The 20,555-nt window shown below is 34.8% G+C and overlaps 1 protein-coding gene across 1 annotated transcript; it reads right to left on the bottom strand.

The window, feature by feature from the left end:
• Nucleotides 1-3,225: 3,225 nt before the first annotated feature.
• LOC129005760 (uncharacterized) lies at nucleotides 3,226-20,048 on the bottom strand. The gene is made up of 5 exons (XM_054434760.1): nucleotides 19,960-20,048; nucleotides 12,209-12,474; nucleotides 10,110-10,534; nucleotides 7,625-7,832; nucleotides 3,226-5,488 (listed from the first exon to the last, which is right to left on the bottom strand). The coding sequence occupies exons 2-5, from the start codon at nucleotides 12,467-12,469 to the stop codon at nucleotides 5,357-5,359; spliced, it is 1,026 nt and encodes a 341-aa protein (XP_054290735.1). The 5' UTR covers nucleotides 12,470-12,474; nucleotides 19,960-20,048; the 3' UTR covers nucleotides 3,226-5,356.
• Nucleotides 20,049-20,555: the final 507 nt, after the last annotated feature.

Here is a 20,555-nt window from a genome sequence, read left to right on the forward strand (position 1 = left end):
AAAAATGTCATTATATTTTTTCATGGTCATAAAAAAAATATAAAAATAAAAATACATTCACTTATACCCCTTGGCTTCCAACTCTTAGGTGTTTAGTTTGGAGGCCAAGGGATATAAGTGAATTATTTGTTGAAATTCCAAATTAACCCAAAAACAAAACCCGTTACCATGACAACTATTTTTAAAAAGTCACATATCTCCCTTGGCCTCTCGACGCCTCATTTATCTATCTTCATCTTGTCAATACACAATGGGTGGTAAATTGTATTGAATCTAAAAAAAGAAAAGAATGAAGTGTCGGTTATAGAAAACTTCAAGATGGTTATATATGTTGATAATATGTATAATCAAATGTAATATCATAGAGGGTTCATAGGCCTCACATAGTCAATAGTCATACATAGGCCCAACATAAGAAAATAATTTGTGTAGCCAAGCAACAATAAATGGTTTTTTTTTCTAGTGGTGCCTTGGCAATGCCCCCCCCCCCCCCAATCTAACTAGAGTCTAGAATAAGCATCTAGACTGCCAGTGCAAGTCCGAGGATCGGACTCAGATCAGGATCGTGGATCAGATCAGTGGATCACCCCCCACCACCACCGCTCAGTCGATGGCGTGACGTCAACCATTACTGCAACGATACGGAACTGAGTCATGAGCCTTTGTGGTGAAGTGGATAGCGTGTCGGGCTGATAATCTGAAGTTGCCGGGTTCGAGTCCCACCGGGAGCACTAACTTTTTGTCAACAATTTTTTTCATATCAGCAAGTTTGGTTGGTTTGGTTAGGTTATGACAGTTTAATTTTATAATTAAAAGACTGTAAAATTGAATTTGAGACATTTATAATTTTATTTTTAGAACAGAGCTATTTTTCGATTAGTAAACCTTCATTCGAGTTTATCATTATCAGCAAGTTTGGTTAGGTTATGATAGTTTAATTATATTTAATTCAAATTTAATCTAAAAATTATACGTTTTGACAGCGACAGTGATACAGATAACAATTTTCCGCGAACTGATCTGATCCACGATCCTGATCTGAGTCCGATCCTCGGACTTGCACTGGCAGTCTAGACGCTAGTGCGTCTAGATACTCAGAGCAACGAGTCGGCTCACCGGAGCAACAGTCGGGGCTGCACAATTTTTATTTCAGCTGCAGTTTTTTAATACGGACAAAATTAGAGTTTAAAATTAGAATAAAAAAAAAATATTATAAAACTAAAAAATAAATAAAATTAATTTTTTAATTAAAAATTAAACTGTCATAACCTAACCTAACTAACCAAACATGCTGATAATGAAAAAATTGAATGAAGGTTTACTAATCGAAAAAATAGTTCTGTTCATAAAATAAAACTATAAATGCCTCAAATTCAATTTTATAATTTTTTAAATTATAAAATTAAACTGTCATAACCTAACCAAACTTGCTGATAATGAAAAAATTGAATGAATGTTTACTAATCGAAAAAAATAAGTTCTGCTCATAAAATAAAACTATAAATAGCTCAAATTCAATTTTATAAGGTTTTAATTATAAAAAAATTAAACTGTCATAACCTAACCAAACTTGCTGATAATGCAATAATCTTAGACAAAAAGTTTGTGCCATCGATGGGATTCGAACCTGGTACCATCAGATTCTCAGCCCGGCACGCTATCCATTTGACCACCGAGGCCGATGGCTCCGATCCATATCGTTGCGGTAATGGTGTTCCCTCAGCCAATAGAATGCTCTCATTTTGTCTTGCTCCGGTGAGCCGACTCGTTGCTCTGAGTATCTAGACGCTATACCCAAACCTATGGCTGTGTGACGCCTCTTCTGTTAAGTTTCTGTTCCTATCAGCTGGATGGGATAAAGAGCTGTCCAGCTGCCTCAGGTTGGAGCACGTAGGGTGACAGCTTGCTCCACATTTTTTTTTACTCAATGCATTTAGTGACCGAGCGACAGTGTAGTGTAGGGCCTACATGTGTCCAATACTGTTGCTGGTATCTTAGGAATGCTGCAGTGACACAGATTCATGAACCTAAGATGATCTGTCTAGCATTACTACTAAGATCGACAATTTCTTTATGAGACCATTTATAAAAGCCCTTATTTAACTATGACCAAGGGTCAGGGCTGATGGGCCCAGTTGCAAGCTTCTGCTTTTCTCAAGCATGAATCACCATTTTTTAGACTGTAAAAAAAACTATGACCTCTCAGCTTCAGCTACCCTACCAATTATAATATAATCTTTCATGCACTCTGTTTTATTTATTTTTTATTTTGAAAACTGAGTTTATTAAATAAACTTTACCTATTAGACACAGTAGTAACAAAAAAAATAAATTTATGATATAAATAATATGTAACTTTAGATTAATAACGTTGTCCATATAAATGATTTTGAATGGTTTTTCATGATCCTTTTAACACTTTTATGACTACCTATTTCTTTTTTTAATTTTGATGGAAGATATTTTTTTAATTCGTCAAAAAATTTTGTAATAGTCCCTCTTGCCCCAATCTTTATGCCAATTACTGATATAGAATTTTTAAATCAACAGATAAAAAACAACTCAGTGTAAATTAATTAGGTGCCGATAGAAAAGTAGACTAGTCAAATTAATGAGGATGAAATTTCTTAACAAACCATTAACCATTTACATTGTTAAATTAGTCCAGCCCTGAAAAAAAAACAATAACAAGGACACATAAAACCATCTTACTACATTCTGCACTCAGTCACCTGAAATTAATTTTCATCTTCAAATATGCATCCAATAGTCCATCGCTCTCTCAAATAATGACAATGATGATAGTATTATCAATAATGACCAGCTATAGCCAAAAACATTTTTTTAGTTGCGGAAAACATATATTTACACTGAGTGTTAAACTGCCAAAAGTCAGTTATTTGCAGTTTATGAATTGTTTAGAAGATTAAGTTTACAATTTAAATTTATGTAAAGGAAAAGTTGGATTTTCGACAGGACCACATTCTGTTGGTGGCTCAATAATCTTCGATAATTACAAACTGCAACTGGCTTCAACTTCAACAAGGTAACTTGATGGCTCCTTCATATTAGCGTGCCCACAGTCAAAGGTTTAACATAATTTCACTTTGAATTCAACAAGGAAATAAATATAGGCAACATAAAAAATGAAAACTTGTTTATCTCAAAACTATTACAGAGATTTTACAACTCTCTTAACTACGAATAGTAAAAAAAAATGTACTCATAACTGAAAATTGTACTTGCATGATCATCTTTCATAAAATACATACATAAAAATAAATGTCTAACACAAGACATTTGGAAGCGCTATTTTTGACTAAATTGAGTTATTTGCGCTAACTTGTTGAGCATTATCTTATATAGTAATACAAATCTGCTTGAACTAGTGTCAATTAGCAGGAAGAGATCAAGAAAAAAGTAAAATGCTTTATCGAATATACTGTAATAAACAGAAAAGAATCAAACGATATGGTTCTTTTTACTCTATGCTTTAACAAGACAGTGTAAAAAACAACTATTAAATAAATATTAATTATCATTGCCTCCTCTAATACAAGGCCATGGCAGCAATGTCATGCCTATTGCCATGGTGATAACAGAAACAACATAAGTATAGACATAAACATTGCCTATACCCTCCATTACAACTTCTTAAGTACAACAACTGTTTTAGTTAGACATCGTTGTAGCCATTATTGTTTTACCGCGGTTATTAGATGAGGCTATGGTATTATTAGTGGTCAGTGATAGTTTATTTGCTCCCTATACTGTATAAAAAAGCCTTATAATGAGTTATTTGTTGAGTTATAAGTTGTACTTTAAGTAGATCTAAAATGTTAGTTCAAGTACCACATCATGAGGATCCCTAAATACAAATCCCATTATTGTCGTGCTACAAAAGATTCACACTTTAATCTATGAAGAAAACCACACAAAAATGGACACTTATTCAAACTGTGATTATCCTAAAGCTCAATTGGATTGTGCTACTAATGAAGAAATCAAACAAAACCAAAGTCGGGAACATGATGAACACTTAATTTCGGTAGAAAAAGTTAGAGAAGAGTTTGATAAAGATTTAAGGTGTGCTGAGGAAGAGGCAAATAAGGGAACACTTTCGTTTGATCTACAAAAAACGGTACTTTACTAAAAATCCCTACAAATATTGTACGTTACAAGCGCCAGATTATGATGTTGAGTTCATTCGGGAAAAATTAACAAAGGTCACTTTAACTTTTAAAATTTTGTTTAAGGTACAGCTGAAAAAAGCTCAGGAAGTAGGGTCTTGCTGAAACATGACATGGAAATGTTGATGCCTTCTTAAATCCAACTACACTGACGAGGATTGCATCAAGATAATAAAAATCATCCAGGAGAATAAATGTATTTATTCATGGTAAACAATGTGACAACCAAAGATTTTTCCTGAGTGCTGAAAGTTAAGTCCAAAAAAATCGCAAAACTAATATCAATGATGAAAAATAAATTGGTTTAAATCTAAACAAATCAAAAGTGCAAAAAGAAGCACTTTTCTCGGCAGGAAATCAACATTTTCAGGAAAGCTTCAAGAAGCAGACCATGTTCTAAAGCGGTATTTTCTTATGGCTTGGGTCTTCTACAACCATATAAGAAAGGAGTTTCCCAGTCCAAAATGAAGGACCCAAAAGTCTATGCTAATTCTCATGCCAATTGATAGTACGGTAAGCCATCTTACAGAAACTTTTTTTGAAGATCCCAGTGTGTGCGATAATAGTACGGTTCAACACAGATTTGAATTTTGAAATAATTTTTCATGCAAATTATTAACATACACACCAGCAATGTGTTACACTAAAAAATATACCCTGAGTTTAGTAAAATTTGTATATTAGCATACCAATTTATTCAGTCGCAACTTGAGTTTTACTATTACTTTTCACTAGTCATTGAAAATAATTAAAAAAGGGTACTATGGTTTATTTTTCTATTAATATTACTTTTTACTCATAAAACTACTAAACTTAAAAAAATACCATAAAATTAACAGACAACATGGACTTAGGTCCTTTAACATTAATTCACAAATCAACAAATCTTTAGAAAGGAACCAAGCACTATTTTTTATAACTTTAAAAAATACACGCTGTTACTATAGGCCACACACACAGGCTGTTACAGTTGATTTTAATTGAAAAAAATGCACAGGTATAAATATGAAAAATGATAAAATACTTAAGGTAAGGTAGTAAAGGAGTTTTGGACCCACAAAACACTTTGAGCCCCTTTTTCTCAAAACCAGACCGATGGTGCTTGGTCCCTTTCCGTTTAAAGGTGTCCATTTAGTTTTTTTGTGAGGAACTTTTTCACTTAATTCTTAATCAGCATCTTCCTCATCTGAAGTACCAGTAGCATTTGGATTTGGAATAGGCACTTTAGTTGAAAGCTTGAGTGGGTTGTATACAGAACTCGAAAGAAAAAAATTTTCCTCAGCACCAGCACCCTTATCCTGAAAAATAAACAATATCAAAACTTGACAAGAAAGAAATAAGGGTAAAACGTTGTTTTAGTTAGTGTTAAGTAAAGTGGCTACTAACATTTTAATAACTCTGAAATAAAATGTAAGTAAAGTTGGTCGTAGGTAATATTGATATATTATGTTACATCGTTTAAGACATCTAAATTGAAATAATTGTAGACAATTTATCAATCACAAATCAGTAGGAGCCAAAGGAGCTAGTTAAAATCTGAGACCAGTGATGTGTTCCTTACTTCATCTACTTCTATTCTAGCTTGTTTCCATCCTGATGGAAATATTTTTTTTTTGTCCTAGGAAGCTGGGTTCGAGGGTTTTATTGTTTTTAACATTATTTCAAGCTAGACCTTAGGATTGCGGCAATATCACTTAAATAAAATCTAGGGATGGTCAAGTCTCGAAATTTCGGGAAATTTTAAATCTCGTTACACGAGACGAGATTTCTTTTTGGCCGAGATTTTTATCGAGACGAGAATAAAAAAAAAAAAAATTTAAAACGCCTGCAGAAAGTCAATGCAATACCCGCAATACAGGAGCGTGTTGTAGTTGCGTTTCCTTTGCGAAGGCGTTCTTATTTAATTAATTCTTTAAATGTAAATATTACTTTAATTATTTTAATAATATTACTTTACTACTTTACTTTACTATGTTTTAATAACATTTGAGAAGTTTTGTTAAATGTAAGCATTGTGAGGAATGTTTATTACTATAAAAAGTCAAAACAAGTACCTAACTATTTTATAAAAATTAATATTGCTTTTATTTTATGATTTATTTTATTTTAGGATAAGTTGAACTCTATCCTAACTGATATCACTATGTTTCCTAATCGTAGGCATTTTTAATAAGTTAGGCGTGATAAACAAAAAAATGTTATGCTGATGTTTTTTAATAAAAGATTGTAAATATTCTTGCCTATTATCATTATTTTTGTATTTAAACAGTCATCTAACAATGTTACAAAATCAGGTAAAAATTTTGAACGTGCATTTCCCGTTGTGTATGAGAAGGGAAATCCCGTCTCGATCTCGTCTCGAAAGTTTATGAGAAATAAAAAATCTCGTCTCGTCTCGTCTCGAACTAAAAATCCAATCTCGTCCATCCCTAATAAAATCCATTGGTGATTTGGAGTGATTAAGTCCATAGAGCGCCTACCACTAGACCTTTCTTTAGGGGATCTTGGTTTTAGTGATTTAAAAAGATTTAAGGACAGAATTTTATTTATAATTGTTTTTACACCAAATTATTTAACAAAATTAAAGTTTTTCTCATCTCATGAAAAGTTGAAGTGTTCAGACTTACAAGGTTTAACAAGTAAGCCATCCTACATTCTTAGATAGAATAGCAACGGAAGGTGTCTTAATAACACAGTACACAAGAGACAAATTGATAAGCTACATGCCAAAGTTTTAACCAAGAACGTTTTTAAGAAAGGGTTTACAAGGAACACTGAACACTTATAGGAAAGCAGTTTAAAAGTCTCAAATGTTTGTGGACGCCAGAGATTGAATCCCTTGAGTAGTCCAACTACTTTTGAGAGACAAACCTGCGTCAAGATAAAGGATGATTTGACGTACAACATTCTTCCGAGGCTTTACACTATATATTTTGTTTACTAGTAAAAAAACAGATTGGTTAACTGCTAACTATAGATTTGTTAATTATCGGTACAACGATTCAAACAGTTAAATGTTGATAATTTAAATTTGGACCTCAAAAAACTGGACTGTCAATATAGGCCTACCAGATTTGTCTCCAGCAAGGAATAAAGTTTCGTACTGTAGGCTATGTAGTGTGAGAAGTTTTTACTATACAGTATACACTGTCACATGTTGCTATTTAAATATGTAACAGTGCTTGGACATCAAATTATTTTTAATAACTTATCTGTATTTTAGACTTTGATGTACCTATAACAACAACAGTGACAACTAAGTTTTATTTTTATTTTAATGCACTTTTGACATGACTCACTAATGTAATTTGTCTTTTAAAATGGAGTAAAAAAAATATTCCTACTATACGCTGAGTTTTTAAAACAACAGTAAAACTAACCGGCCACAACAATAATTTTCACACAAAATCTGCTAAATGATTATTAGGCCTTACCTTTTTACCATAAGTCTTGCCAAACTTGTTTTTGTCGGGATTGGTCAGTGGGTCTAATAATTTTTCTCCCATTTCCTTAACAATCTTGGGATTATTAATTATCTTCATAACATTGTTAATACACATTTGAATCACTTTTGCCGTTTTTGGGTCCAATCCATATGGAGGGATACCATTCAGCATGCAGTAGAGGTACCGGTACATGGCCCTGCAACATGTAAAACACCTAAGCGGTAAGATATATCCACAAAAAAGTTATAATGTTGAAATGTCACATGCAAAATTTCGGAGTCTTCTTGAAGAAAAAACACCTAAAAAGTAGAAAATATAATTAAAAGAGCTATGCCAGTCCTCATAGACAGCAATACGTAGCTTTTGGTCTCCAAAAAACGTTGGTAAACCGGCTAAAACCATCATAGTGAGGTGAAAACCAAATTTCATGCTACAAATAATTTTTGGATGCAATTAATATTGGTAAGTTATAAATATGAACATGTGAAGTAAATTTGATTAGCATTTATCTTTCTTGTTTCAGAAACCACACTTTGGCGTCATTACAGTTACGTAGCATCATCTCTTTGCACTCAAGGCGAGGGCTTTACTTGTAGGTGTAGATAGAGAATAGAGGGAGGCTGGGTATTTTTATAGGTCCTTTTTAAAGCCTTGTAATTTTGAAGCTAGTTTTACCATTTTCACCCCGTACTTATATACAGTATAGTTTTATTAAAAAACTGTTAGCTTCTTGCTACCCCCCCTCCCAACTCTCATTAGGCTGGTTCCTGGGGCTGTTTGATCCCCTTCCCCCCTTCTCCTAGATCAGTCGAGAAACTGGCTATGTCCTGCAAAGAAATTTGAACAAAGAGGGGTTTCTCAAAATCTGAACAGAAAAATTGTTGAACTCCTGTTTCAACATAGAACACCCAAAACACAAACACAGCACACTTTGTCTCATTTAAAACACTGAGGGAGAAGAAGAAATTAAAAGAAAATCCAGACATAAACATATGGCAATCTGTACAAGAACCTTATATTTTTGTTTAGCTTTATGGAGCAAAAAGGAGACCTAACTTAACCCATTGACGACGGCTCACGTGTGTAGCGTGTCATCGCTTTACGCGGAGAGGTAGCTGTACTGCTAACCCCCTTGCGCTCAAGTAGTTCATCAACCTAACCTGCAAGCGCTAATGTCGTTGTGTGCTTAGTAGCAAAGTAGCAATCGACCTGTTTGACTAAAAGTGGTACGGTAAAACTACCTTAACTAATGCTAACTAAACAGTTGGCTAACGCCTTGCACTGATGAGTGTAGTGTTGAGGTAATTCTAAATGCGCCGGTTCTGTACATGTGCAATCCACAAGTTTAATAATGTGTAGCTTAGATGAAGGGGAGAGCCCACCTTAAATAAAACTGTGTTTAGCTTGAGTGGAAGTTGACGGAATTATTGAGTTAAACAGGGTTTGCACAACTGAATTGCTTCTTTTTACATTAGCATAGAGGGGGAGAACACCGATTTTTTAATTTTAGTTAAAACTGTACATATTGTGTTGAAATGTATAAGATACAAAAAGGCAAAACCTAAAATGTATTTATTAAAAAAAATCCAGCGTCAATGAGTTAAGTGTGCTAATGCTTTACACAAAGGTCATCAACATGACTAAACAAATATAATTTACAGATTATAAAAAATAACTTTGCATATTTATTCCATAAATATAAATACCCCCGCCGCAGCAAACCTGCCGACTAAGCGAATTTCCATTTGTCTGAATTAATTTTCAGTTAAATATATTTTAATAACATTAGGTTTAACGAGTACCTAGGTTTGCTGCTACAAGGAAACTAATAAAGTGTGTTTTTGAGTAAAATATTGATAGCTTAATACAAAATAAATAAATTTGCCAAGTTTGATCAAAATATATCCATAAACAAGCAAACTACAACGTTTGACAATATTCTCCATAAGAATAACATGGGAATTTTAAATTTACAATTTTTTTAATTTTCTCCGTTACTAATAATCGAACAAAAATACTTTGATATACTAAATTATTTGTTTTTTTAAGCTCTTTAAAAAGGTTTCAAGAGAAATCGGGACATTTTGTGTTTTGAGGGTCAAAAGTGAGAAAAACCAATTTTTACCCCATAAAACCCCCCGTAAAGCCCTGTTCCCATGGTCCGATCGTGCTGGTTCGCGAACTCATTCAAGTTTATCCCGCTTTACACCTTTAAACCAAATTTCATCAAAATCGGACAAAAATTACTCAAGTTATCGCGTTCACGGACGTATATATATATATATATATATATATATATAAGTCTATATATATATATATATACATATATAAAAATTTGAACGAATGGTGTTTCTGGCCTCTGGGGACATCAAAATGAAAAAGTAAATCGGTCCCGGGTCTAGGTCTTACCGTGCCACCTACGGTAATAGCTACTTCCCTATAGGGAAATTCGCTAATAAACAACCAATATTACCTGGGATCAACTCCTCCACATTCCTCCACTGATGGTAGATCTCCATATTCAGCAATTATCAAGAAATAATCTAAAAAAGCATTCATATCGCTTTTTTCTGCTTTACTTTTATCTTTACTGAAATTTTCAATCCATTCATCCAGGTTCTTAATCTTCTCTTTATCGTAATTTAAATTATCGTTGTCTGATGAAAGTTCATTTTTAATTTTTTTTAAAGCAATTGCTTTCCACATATTTATCTGTCGTTTAATATCCTGCTCCCTCTTGTGAGGCAGATATCGTTTTAAACTGTCAACATCATCGATGCCACATTCCAGGCATCCAGCCAAAAACAATCGCTTGTCTCTTTCTGACCATTTGTAGCTGTTATCTTCGGAACTTTCGAACTCAAACGTATTTGGAACTGTTTTAATCCTTTGGCTTCCCTACAAATCAAATATTTATTCAGGTAAATTTCTCATTACACCAGTGATTACACAACAAAGTATTACCACTAAAAAACATTAACACATGAAGAATTAACAACTTTGATCCTTGGAAGTTGTTTGTTGAAATACCGGTAAATACCTTCTTTCATACTACTTTGCTGAGTTAAAGATACACTATTCTTCCAGCAACTATAAAAATTGTAGAACATTGCATATTCAAGAGGCATTATCCATAACTATTTATTTAACTATCACAAAATTTTAAGACTTTCGATAGTATGTCCCTGTTGTTTTGTAACAAAGATAAAAGATTGCTTTAAAAATTGCAAACAAAATATTCAAAATTAACTACCAAACAAGGTTTCAACATCAAAGACTTTTGTAGGCTTTTAATATTTTTTCACTACTGACAAACATGTTCATAAAATCGTCTTTGGTAAAGCCGAATTTATAGTAAAGGTGAACATACATATCGTTTGTGAACAGTTTCCAAGCTCCTGAAATAGAGCTATCCAACAAGCTAGTAATATTGGCACTATTGCTAACCACTGCTACTCGCTTCTCTAAATCTAGCAAAGGTCGTGGTTGATGGTAGACGAGGCATCTCTGACTCACTGGCATCCACAGTGGATAGGAAAACGCAGACATTATCTTTGATATTGTCTTTGATGGAACATTCTCACCACGGTTAATGATTACATTGGCAACAGTTCTAACACAGTTTTCACTGGTGACGGAAACACGAGATCTTATACTTCTTAGAACTTCCCTTTCAACGGTATTCCAGTGAACCTGCGGTTCAAATTTAGATCTTGTTTCATTTTGAAAAGGGGAATTTGAGATGGTTAAAAGTTTGAAACTTGGCTGAGGGCAGAGTTGCGAGAGAAGATTATATAAATCGACAGATCCATTTTTTATCGGTTGCAAAAATGACAAAATCGATTCAGAAATAACTTTGTTTGAATCAGTAAAACCTAAACTGCAACCTTGAAAACTGTTTTTACTCGAGTTTGCTATTACATCATTTTCGAAAAGTACAATTGCATCACAAAAATTGTTTTGCTTAGATATAGTAAACAGAAGATTGTTATTCTGAGTGACTACTTCCCCCGTGGAATAAGGGGTCACCAAAACGCTGACAACATTTTTGTGTGGGCTAACGTCTCGTACACATTCTAACACGTGAGTTCCCACACCTGAACCGGTGCCACCTGCACCACCTGCAATGCCGATGACTCCCCCAACTCTGTCGCACTTCTCACTCTCGCGACGAAACACTTCCAACACTTCATCTTTTAATTGAGGACCTTTCTCACAATATCCCAAAGCAAAATTGTTACCTGCCCCTCCCTCACTGCCAAACACCGTATTCCCACTGGCATAAGACCAAAGGGAATTCCTTTTCTGACTTTGAATACTATTTGTAATAACTTTCCTCTCAGTATCGACTACAACTGCTCTTGCATTTAACAGCCCGGCATTATTATGGTCGAACCAACAGTCCATGGCACAAGAGTTATTCCAATATGATACATCTGATTTGACCGAATCATTAAAAGCAAGCGAAAATAGTTCTTTTCCTAACTGATTTCCACACTGTCCAAATTGCAATACAATGTATGCCATTATTGTATTCTTAGTCTACTATTAATTGAAGATGTTTAAACCCACCCTTGTCGGCTGCACTTGAACTGCCGGGACATTTCTTTTACTTTTTGACTGTGAATCTGGTTGTTTTTCAGCGGTAAACCATACAACTCCCTCAGATGGATTTGAAGTTGAAGGTCCGGCTATAGACAATTGTTGAAGACCAGACGGGAGTGATCTGCACTCGTTCACTTCGTTACTTAGATTGAGACTGTCATCAACAACTTCTACAATCGAATCTTGTTCTTCATCACTCAATATCATCAGAGTTGCCTCACTCTCCATGTCTTCTGTAACAGAATTTAAAAATTTCATTTACAAGTCTTTTTTAAATTACGGGTTGAATCAGGCTGAATCTGTGCCTGAGTTATTATTATATACAAAAAATGTGGTGCCTATGAATGAAAATACCCCTGCCACAGCAAACCTGCAGACTAAGCGAATTTCCATTTGCCTGACTGGATTTACACTAAAATGTCTCCTTAAAAATATCACATTTATTCCCTATTTAAATAACATTAGTTTAACGAGTACTAGGTTGGCTGAAACAGGGAGGGTAAAAAGGTATTTTTTTTTGTAAAATGTAATAGTTTAGTATGCATGCATTTTCCAAATTTGATCAAAATATGTTCATAAACAAGCAAACTACAACAGTTTACTTACTCTCCATAAGAATAACATGCAAATTTTAAATTTACTGATTTTTTGAATTTTCTCCGTAACCATTAGGCGCATAATAACGCTTCAGTATACTAAATTATTTGTTTTTTAAGCTCTACAAAATGGTTTGGAAAGAAATTGCTAAATTTTTAGTTTTTAGGGTCAAAAATGGGGAAAACCAACTTTTACCCAATAAAACCTCCCATAAACCCCTGTTCCCATAGTCTGATCATGCTGGTTCGCGTAGAATAAATGTAGGTTTACACGTTTGAACCAAATTTCATCAAAATCGGATGATTTTAGCTCGAGTTATCGCGCTAACGGACACATATATAAATATATATATATGAATTTGAACGGATGGTGTTTTTGGTCTCTAGGGACCTCAAAACGAAAAAGTAAATCGGTCCCGGGTCCAGGTCTTACCATGAGTACTACGGTAATAGCTTATTACCTATAGGGGAAATTCGCTAAAAACAACGCCCAAGAAAATATCACTTGTTAGATAGAATACAAGCCACGGGGTCACAATGTAATATGATGTGACATGGCCAATTCCATGTTGGGGCAATCTCTAACCACTATCAACAGTAACAAATAGCTCCTTTCAGCTTTATTCAATCCTGCACGATAAATCAGCTGATTTCACTATTTGCTTTTCTATAAAACACTAACAAATGGTAAGCAAATAAAATAATCTAAATGACATTGTATAAAAGGGTGTTTCACGAGAGGTGTCTCAAATTGATTACTGAAAAACGGCTTAACGTACAAGGATGAAATAAAATTATTTCCCGCTAAATCGACCCCAAGGAATTTAATGTAAAAATATTTTTAACTTTTTCCCAATACAGGGTGTGCCAAAAACTGAGGGTCACTAGTTCGAATCTCGGGATTTTCAAATGTAAACATATGTTATGTTATACATCGTTTTAAAGGTATTTGATAGACAAACATTTTGGCAAAAACAGAAATTAAATATCTTTTTCCGTTTCAAAATGGCGTCAGTTTTTTTGAAAAAATCTATATTTTTTTTAATACTCTTTGTTTCCTATACCAATGCATTTAGCGCTTCTCCGGTTGGATTTTCTTACTCATTGTGAAATTAGCATTACTTTGATATGCTACAAGCAACGGTTATTTGAAATGATAAAAATTAAAAAAAAAATATAGGTATATATTTTTTTAAATTTGCGAATGCTCATTGTTCAAAATTTTTAAATAGCAACATATGTCAAGTGGCACATCATTTTATAGGTTTTTAAATCCATAACAACTTTGTAATTTACACTTACTTCGTATCTCTTTTAGTTTTTGCGTAAATAACAAAAAACCTAATTTTCCTATATCAAATGCATGTTATTTGGGTTTGACGTGGTTTAAAACTTAATGAATTGGAGCATTTAGTGCCTTTAGTGACTACAGCTGTTTCGTGCCGCTGGGGCACATCTTCAGGTCGAGCGTTAAGATGAAGCTGTCATCCGTGGACGAGTTTGTCGACGCTCGACCTGAAGATGTGCCCCAGCAGCACGAAACAGCTGTAGTCATCTACTACATCACGGATTGTTTGACGCAAAAGGTACGGTACCTTAAACCATTTTATATTGCAATTTTCAATCCAGAGGCTAACCCATCATAAAAGTTTAGTTTCAAAAAACCTTATTGTTAAGAGGATTATAGGGCAATTTAAAATTATTTTTAGAAACCTCTCAATCGCTTATCAATTGATATTTTTTTGGTATTGTTGGACTTGTAGTAAAATTTTAAAATTTGTATGCAATTTAGAACATTGCATATTTCCTTTTAATACAGTAGAAAGCTATTTTTAAATATAAAACAACTTCTAATGGAAACCAAACAAAATATTGAATTAAATCCAAAAAAATATTTTTTTAATTATTTCAACCATGATCATTATATTTATTAGGTACTTCTTTAGTTGTACCAGTTTATAAGAGCCACAGTTTTGATGAATTCCAGTAATTTTGATTGTTGTGGTATTCCGAAAGACAAGTGTTCCAAAGACACGGCCTTTTCTCACTGATTCGAAGAAAATATCAAAGCCACTCGGATCCATGTAATAGGAACTTTTTAAAAATACAAAAATAAGTTACAAAACTGCTTATTAACAATGTAGGCCTATTATAAAGTTAATAATTTTTCTCCTGAAATTAGTCACACCTGAAAATTTGTCCGATTAGCCAAGCCTACAATAAAATAGTCCAGGATTCTAAATAAAGTGTTTGTTAATTAATTGTCGTTTGGAGTTTATTGGCTCAGAATCAACTGAACTTTTGAACTTTAATATTATTAAAGTGATACAATCAAATTTTATGTAAACTGTTAAGGCCATTGATTTACCAAATAAAAGTATAGGCATATGGCATATCAAAATGAAGCTTAGAGTGTGTAGATTTGCCGAAAAGTATTGATATGGATGAACTCCCTAAGGGCTCTGCCCCACAGGCTGATTTCCAAAGGGCTACGCCTTGCATGTTTTGGAAGTTATTATTCAATTAATTTAGTGAACAACAGCTGGCCAATGCAATTGAGTTTGTTTGTTTACATTTTTGTTTACTTATTTTATTATTTACTTTTATGTCCTTAAAAGAGGTGCGGCGAATGAACAATGAAGCTATTTCTAGCTGTTTGACACAAGCGAGTGATTAAAGGTGTTCGAAACACGATGAATATGAGATTAACAAACCATGTATGTTCTTCGTTCCAAGAGGTTGTCACCGATCTTTAACAGATCGGAATTTCATTGAAAAGAATTAAAGACCTTGTGAAAGAGAGCGGCGAGTTCAGCTACAACCTCGGCCAACCTTAGGACATAAGGTATGAAGGTTCCACTGCTTTTAACATCCTTCCAGATGACAACTTCTTGATCTTTGGACCTTTAAATTAAATATAAAGTCAAAGTTGATTAGATTAATTTAATAACTTCTGTTCATTTAGTAGCTTCTGTTCACTCGTGAATTCGCGGGTAGAACCTCTTGTAATAATTACAACAATGCTAACTTTATAATAGGCACAATTAATAAGCAGTTTTGTAACTTATTTTTCTATTTTTAAAAAGTTCCTATTGATTTCAATAATAAACACGTTCATTGCTGAATAAGTAAGTGTCTGCGGTCTCCTGTGACTCAGCCCCTCCAGTTCACACGAGCGACACATCTAGCTGACTAGGTAGCAGACCACAGGATTTCAGGACGACTAATACGTATTATTTCCCTTCGTCCCGATTTTAAAATCTACTGCTAGGGAACATATTATTAATTAATCATAGTTGTTATGTATTTTAATTATCCATGACCATTTCACAAGTTTAGCAGCTGATGACGTTTGATGGCCCTGTCAAACGTTACGAGAAAATAAATGATTGACTGACTAAATTATTGACTAAGAAATACTGAAGAGGCAGCCAAGTATTTTTGTTGCAAGTCAGTAGGCTTTTGTATTTTTGAAGAAAGTAAATCTTAGTGAAATGCTAACAGAGAAACTGAGTTAGATGCCTAAGATGGCTTTTAATACATTTATTAAAAGCCCAATAGTCAAGAACAGCTGGGTGCAGTTTCAAACCATCAAAAAGCTACACGCACATTTCTCAGGATCAACCCTGCAACCATTACCATTACCAATTACCAAATCCTTGATTGAAGCCCATCTCTGGATAATCGCGTCAATTACATTTTCACACAAATATTTACAAATCTACATTGAAGTTACAAAACTGTAGTTGCAACCTTTCGATTACTAAGCGTGCACTATAACCACTGAACGACCCAGATCATAAACAAGTTTGCCTAGTAATCAATGCTTAAACCTCAACTCGGATTTCTAAGTAAGATGTGGCTTAACGCCGATGTTCCTAAGCCATTGCACTGAACAGCGCCATGAAGAGCGCTTGCAAGCCTTTTGAATCTGGGTGATTACATTCTTAAACCTTTCAGTAAACTAACTGCAGATTCATGTTTTTAATCATGTTTTCATGTTTTTTTTAATCTATTGCACTTCTCCCGTTTGTTATTTTTTATCAAGAAATTATTTGTCTGTCGGTGTTAAAACTTGTGATAAAAATGCGTAACTTAAACCTTATTACCAACCTTTTAGCCCAACATTTTTTTTAAAATAACTTATCTAGGTAAATTTTAAAAAGCGCAGGACCTACAATAGTTTTTAACAAAAAATATGACACCAAGATCTTTTAAATTGGTTCACAATTGGGGCTACAAACAGTAAGAACGAAAACCCTTGCATTTGTGCGTGACAAACGGGTAGAGCTCAGCCTTAAACTTATCTTCACAAAAAATCTAGGTTAAGAAAACCTTAATAGAGTTGACATTTTCACAAAAGATTGCTTTGATTCAGTTACCGTACGGTACATAATATGCTCTATTTGTTATATATAGCCTACATTAAAAAACTGACTACAAATTAAAAATAGTAGTTTGCGCAACGATTGCGTTAAGTGAGTCTTTACGACACGAGTAGAAAATTTAAGGCATGAGCCTTGGCGAGTGCCTTAAAAACTTCTACGAGTGTCGTAAAGACTATTAACGCGAGTTGCGTACCTACACTACTTTACCTACGACCGTTTTTTAATTACTATCAATCTGGATTTAATTACTAACAATAACTACTGATAACTTTTTAGAGAGGTTATGTTTTCGTGTATTGTCATTGCCACTGAAAGTGATGCAACGACTTGTTGTATAATCAGCTGATTTCCTGTAATTACGTGTTTGTTAAACTTCGTTAAATATTACATTGCTAGCAGCATTCTTACCATAAATAATATTGTATCAGGTACAATTCGGCAAATATTTCATTTATTTTGGACTTCCACCAACTTAATTAAGAATACGCGAGTATCAACATGAACAAGTCGGATCAACAATTAAATTGGTCAACTGATCAGCTGATTAGTTGACGTTTGAAGCATTACAATTTTAATTCTTTTCTCTCAATACTTGAACCTCATAGGTCCGTTACCTGTGTGGATATGAGAAAACTATGCGGATATGAAATGAAACTATGCGGATATGAAAGTAAACAGCTGTAAAGTGAAACTTTTCAATTCTAAGAACTGGACTGAAATGGCTACTTTGAAAAACGGTCGTAGGTAAAAATTATTTTTAACTTGGCTTGCAGTCAGAAATCTTTCTTTCAGATTTAGCCAATTTTTTAATGTCAAATATGTTAAATTTTTGTAATGGACATTAACTTAGGTAATTTAGCTATTTTTCCAACTTGATTTGGGCAGATTCTATCTTCTTTTTTAGTAATAACTCAATAGGTTAAGCTCAAAATGGCCTTAGCTAAAACAAGTCATATAATTTTGAGCCTGCTGCCTTTTTTATCATGCTAGGCTATCCTATCACTCAGTTTTTTTTTTAATATTCGTGTGGTGTATTTTAGATGGGTTTGGTCAAAGTCTCCTCTAACACAAGGCCATTATGAAATATCTTAATAAGCGTCTAGGCAGCCAGTGCAACTCCGAGGATCGTGGATCAGATCGGAAAACCCCCCACCACCACTCCGTGCTGATGGCGTGACGTCAACCATTAACACAACGATACGGAGTTGAGTCATGAGTCATGGTGGTGTAGTGGCTAGCGTGTCGGGCTAATAATCTGAAGGTGCCGGGTTCGAATCCCGCTGGTGACACTAACATTTTGTCAACATTTTTTTCATATCAGCAAGTTTGGTTGGTTTGGTTAGGTTATGACAGTTTAATTTTATAATAAAAAAATTATAAAATTGAATTTGAGATATTTATAATTTTATTTTTAGAACAGAACTATTTTTTCGATTGGTAAACCTTCATTCGAGTTTTTCATTATCAGTAAGTTTGGTTAGGTTATGACAGTTTAATAATATTTAATTTAAATTTAACCTACAAACGATACGTTTTGACAGCGACAGTGATAGAGATAACAATTTTCCTCTAACAGTTAGGCTGCTGATGCGCCGGTATGATTCGGAAGCGTACGACATGGTGCGGTGGTGGGGGGTGTTCTGATCCACGATCCTCGGAGTTGCACTGGCTGCCTAGAAGCTTGTAATAACTTAGGTAGGCCTAACAAAAGTCTTAAACATAAACATTTCCTACACTATCCATTATAAATTAGTGCAACATCTGTTTCGGTATGACGGAACAGCGGTGTTGCCACTTTTTGTCCGCAGCCTTGTATTAGAGCAGGCTATGGTTTGGTGACTCATTTTTAAAGGAAAGTGTTGTCTACTAAGACAAGAGTTGAGGTTGTTGATTCCTCATGAGATATGTTCTAACTGCTACCACAGAAAACATACTACTATTAGGCCTTCCTACCTATTGATAGATTTTGTACCTATACTCAGGGCCGTCCCTAGGGTTGGCAGCGCCCAGAGCAAACGTGGTCGTGGCGCCTCCCCCCCCCTCCCCAGTGATAGTTGCATTCACATGTTTCAATACTATGTTAATACAATAATAGACGCTGCACAGCGCCACCTCAGCCACGGCACCCGGGTCAGCTTGCCCCCCTCTCTGGACGGCCCTGCCTATACTACTATTACCATAGACAAATAAGACTACGGTAAATATAGGCTGTCAAAGGAAGGTTCCGGCGCCCACCGCTAGGAGTGTCGTGTAGTTACGGCGCACACCGCTACAGGCAAGGAGTGCAGGAGCCGTATGTGACCAGCAGAAGCTGCAGCGTTGTGCGCCGTATCTACAAGGGAAACCTAGCGGTGGACACCAGAACTTATGCTAACCGCAGCACAGCTGACGGGCTATATTTATTCTATTTGTCTATGCTATTACCAGCCTAGGTTTGGTAGTAAAATGTTTTCTATGCTGCTAGGCCTAGGCTACCGGTACTTACTTTGGCTAGTTAGGAATTTTCATTTTCATCTAAATCATTGTTTAATTTATTGAAGACTGTGAAATCTGTGGGAATGGACATTTATAGGCATTACCTAGACTAGGCCTAGTCTAGTTCAACATCAATTTAATGTATCTCCATGCTGAGGAGCATAGCTTAACCTACCACATGAAAAAGTGATTTATTTATAGGTTAAGTAAGTTAGTTGCATTTAAAGAAAATAACATCAAGTTTTGTTAATATACTTACAAATTATCAGATTGTGAGCGTGTTGTTAGACTTAATTTAAGTTAATCATTAAGCAAACGTTAAAGTTGAAAGTTGAACTAGAGGAAGCTGCTGCTGCTGCTGCTTGTTTAAAGGCCGCGTGTCGCGTCGCGAATCGGGATTCGGGAGTCGGTCGGAGTCGGAGTCAGTTCACTCCTGGTTCACTCTCACTCTCACTGTTCAGTCAACTCAGTACAAAAACTTTTCTTTGGAAGGCTAAAGAATGAAGTGTCATCTCCTCCAGAAATTGAAACAGTTCTGTTCACCAAATACCTTGGCGTAATCCTAGACGACAACTTGCGATGGGATATGCATGTGGATTTCCTCTGTCACAAACTCAGTTCTTCCCTGTTTGCTCTAAGGCGGATCAACCATGTCGCTACACCTGAAGCTACTCGTTCGGCCTACCACGCTTTGGTCGAGTCCCATATAAGATATGGAATTGTTCTATGGGGGAATTCATCTAAAGAGAATATGAGTCGGGTTTTCACCTGGCAGAAAAAAGCCATTAGAGTTCTCGGAGATCTTCAGTGGAGAGAAAGCTGCAGGAACACCTTCAAGGCACTCAAGATTCCAAC

Source organism: Macrosteles quadrilineatus, unplaced genomic scaffold (genome assembly GCF_028750875.1).
Source record: "Macrosteles quadrilineatus isolate MER2022 unplaced genomic scaffold, UCM_ALF_1.0 Scaffold_32__1_contigs__length_1466915, whole genome shotgun sequence".
NCBI classification, from domain to species: domain Eukaryota; kingdom Metazoa; phylum Arthropoda; class Insecta; order Hemiptera; family Cicadellidae; genus Macrosteles; species Macrosteles quadrilineatus.